This window comes from Penaeus monodon, chromosome 30 (genome assembly GCF_015228065.2).
Source record: "Penaeus monodon isolate SGIC_2016 chromosome 30, NSTDA_Pmon_1, whole genome shotgun sequence".
NCBI classification, from domain to species: domain Eukaryota; kingdom Metazoa; phylum Arthropoda; class Malacostraca; order Decapoda; family Penaeidae; genus Penaeus; species Penaeus monodon.
In genome coordinates, this window is record NC_051415.1 from 7,349,033 (window position 1) to 7,349,661 (window position 629).

The following is a 629-nucleotide window of genomic DNA, read 5'->3' on the forward strand; positions in this document are numbered from 1 at the left end:
GTGAAAAGCAAAAGGAAAAATATTTGAAATTTATAATACAACCTGCACTCGCATCTGGAGTTTCTTCCACATGGTCTCCCCTTGAAGCTGTGCAGGAACCCTCTGAGTGTCTTCTTTTCCTTGAAGCACTTTCTTCTGGTCTTTTAAAAATTTCACCTCACCTGCAAATTTCTCCATTGCTGCTTGGGCTAGCAGAGGTATGGTGTGGTGTGCACGAAACAGGATAAGCCTGGTTATCTCAGTCCAAAAATTAATTTCTCCCTATAGTCAAAAGGGACAAATAGATGAAACAATTGTCTCCTACATCATGAAAAATGTCAATATGAAATATTTAAGAAGAAAAAAAATGGTAGTATAACAATAATATTCAAATGAAGAATGTTATTTTATTTTGCTTTATTTTGTAATTCATTGTTTAAAGGCTTTCCTTACCTTGTTATCAGCCATTTGTTGAAAAATGGGAGTCCCTTCCTGGTACTCCTCTCTTAGTTTTTCTTGCCATATCTGATAAGACTTTTTCATTCCTGGGATTATCACCTGTGCAATACGATCAGAATGGAGGAGCCCATTTCATTGTTATGAGAGAATTATGGAAGTCAAGTCTTAAGAACTTTCTGGTATAAGCACAC

The 629-nt window shown here is 36.1% G+C and overlaps 1 protein-coding gene across 1 annotated transcript in view; it reads right to left on the minus strand.

The window, feature by feature from the left end:
- The window catches only part of LOC119592335 (fatty-acid amide hydrolase 2-B-like), a 12,903-nt gene that overhangs the window by 2,256 nt on the left and 10,018 nt on the right, over nt 1–629 (minus strand). The window contains exons 8-9 of the mRNA XM_037941162.1: nt 433–537; nt 43–261 (exon numbers count right to left, since the gene is read on the minus strand). Of these exons, the coding sequence (XP_037797090.1) occupies nt 43–261; nt 433–537 (324 nt within the window). The remainder of the gene's footprint in view (nt 1–42; nt 262–432; nt 538–629) is intronic.